Source organism: Salvia hispanica, chromosome 2, assembly GCF_023119035.1.
Source record: "Salvia hispanica cultivar TCC Black 2014 chromosome 2, UniMelb_Shisp_WGS_1.0, whole genome shotgun sequence".
Lineage (NCBI taxonomy): Eukaryota > Viridiplantae > Streptophyta > Magnoliopsida > Lamiales > Lamiaceae > Salvia > Salvia hispanica.
Window position 1 is genome coordinate 19,022,629 of NC_062966.1, and position 2,569 is coordinate 19,025,197.

At 34.3% G+C, this 2,569-nt stretch overlaps 1 protein-coding gene across 1 annotated transcript; it reads left to right on the top strand.

The window, feature by feature from the left end:
* Window positions 1–859: 859 nt before the first annotated feature.
* LOC125204322 lies at window positions 860–1,549 on the top strand. The gene has a single exon (XM_048102941.1). The coding sequence runs from the start codon at window positions 935–937 to the stop codon at window positions 1,418–1,420; it is 486 nt and encodes a 161-aa protein (XP_047958898.1). The 5' UTR covers window positions 860–934; the 3' UTR covers window positions 1,421–1,549.
* The last annotated feature ends 1,020 nt before the right edge of the window (window positions 1,550–2,569 follow it).

A 2,569-nucleotide genomic window follows, 5' to 3' on the forward strand; every position in this document is an offset into this window, starting at 1 on the left:
GTTCACGATATTTTGCTAGCAACCATTCCATTTCATAAATTTGATAAGAAGATTTTTATCTCTCTCTTCTATGCTATCTCATGATTTAAGGTGATTCAGATTTAAAATTATCTTCTAAAACATTAATGCGAATGAGGACCTTAAGGACACGTGAAGAAACTCATATTTGGAGATTGAATTAGTAAATAAAAGGTGGGTGCCACATTTTCCCTTTCCACATGACACATATGTGAAAATGTAACAAATGTATAAGATGGTCAAATATATTGATCGTTAGAACAATATCAATTGTGGATTGTTGCTTGCTCTTGTTTTTTTTTTTATGAGTTCAATTAATAGGATATACCTTGCTGTTGTTTTTAGATCTCATCCTATGTTTTTTAGTCTTGCAGCGAGTTGTTTTTGGATCTTGTCTTGTTTCTTCAACCTTAACAACAATTGTAGAAGTACATCCCATTCAACTTTCAAAATATTTTTAACTTGTATTGACTCTGTTTAAAAATTAGTAATCAAATTACCATAGTTCAACCAAATAAATAGGCACGAAGGAAAAGTAGTTGTTACAAAAATTAAAATAAAGCTTGGCACACACACTAAGGCCAGCCTTTAAAATAAAGCTAAGCAACGAGCCAAGCCTTTAACTTTTCTTAGTTACTCCTTTACTAGTATTAATTTATCAAAGCATCATCACACACGAACATCTTATTCCACGCATATCATACCTCTTTCTCCATGTTAATATACCCAATAAAATAATATAAATATATTGGGGGAAATAAATAAAAGTAAAATTCATTTTGACCGGAACTCCACCTCTCCCCCTTTCCCTCTCTCTATATAAACCTTTCCACCCCCTTCTCTCTCATCCATCCCTCTTTCTCTCAATTAGGGCTCCAATTACCACAACCCCTCTCTCTCTCTCTCTCTCTCTCAAATGGCAGAAAACTCTCCAAAACGCCACCGCGATGACTCAATCGCCTCCGATCTAGACGATTCATGCTCAACCGCGAAGCGCCGAAAGCCCTATAACAACATTCTCAACCTCCTCGACGAAGAGGAGCCGGAGCCGAGCAGCCAGCTGAGCCAGGATTTATCAGCTATGTTCACCACCCTCGAGCAGGAGCTCTCCTCCTCCACCACCACCACCTTCGACTTTGAGCCTCTGGCGGAGGCGTCGGAGCACTCTCAGCCACTAGCCTCCACTGGAGACGAGGACGAGAGCGTGAAGTCTGTGATGAGGCATCTTCTAGAAGCTTCGGATGATGAGCTCGGGATTCCGAACACGACGGACGAAAACGCCGTTGAAAATTTTAACGGCGTCGAAGATTTACCGTTTGCGTTTACGGATCACGAGCTGTGGGAATTTGAAGACGTGGCGGCTAATTACTATACTGTTTTACAGTCTGAACTTTTCATGTAGTAGAAGAAACAAATATTTAATTTATGGGTCTATAAATGACAAGTAGGAATATTTAGAGGGTGTAGAGGTAAATCAATCCAAGATTAGGGGCAAAGGAAAAGAAAAATGGACAAGTTTTTAGGTTTTTCATTTTGGTCTCCACTTCTTTTATCTCATCTTTCCCTCTATTTTACTACTATTAGAAAAATCTTAAACAAGTAGAAGTTGGAAAAAAGCAGAAGATTTATACGTATCATCCAAATTCATACACTACATTTTACTTTTGGAGATGTTCGGTTCTACATATCACATTTCTTAAAATAGAAAAATCCCTCATTTTATTTTTGTTACTTTTAGTTTATTCTATATTTACTCAATTAGTACAAATTAATAGGAGTAATACGTAAAATCTCGTGTTAGAAAAAAATATTTACTTCTAATTGGATACAAAGAGTAATACTGCATCCGCCCATAAAAAATAGGGTACATTTACTATTTTTGGTCGTCCACAAAAAATAGAGCATATTTATTTATGGAAAGTTTTCCAAAAAAAAATAGAAAGATTAATACTCCATCCGTCCACAAAAAATATGACACATTTATCATTTTTTGTTGTCCACAAAAAATAGAGCATATTCATTTATGGAAAGTTTTCAAAAAAAATAAATAAAAAGAGTAATACTCCATCCATCCACAAAATTTAGGGCATATTTACCATTTTTGGTCGTCCACCAAAAATAGAGCATATTTATTTATGAAAAGTTTTCAACAAATAATACCCCTATACATCATTCTACTAACACTACTTCTCACTTACTTTTTTTCCTTATCTCTTACTTTACCAATTTCTACATTAAAACTTGTATCATACACCAATTGCCCTATTTTTTGTGGACAGAGAGAGTAGTATCTTTTTAGATTAATTTTTTAGCAAATACTAATAAAGAAATCAAACTAGGACTTCACATTGCCAAAAAGCTTTAATTGTGTTTAAAATAATAATTATTATTATTACAGATAATAATATCATATGAGTACGTGATACAATAAATTTGTTTTAGAAAATCGACATTACAGATAAAAAAGCACAAATCAAATCAAATAGGCATTTGAACCCAAGACAACATTTACAAAAAGTCGTATCATGTTTCGACAATTGAACTTGAACTA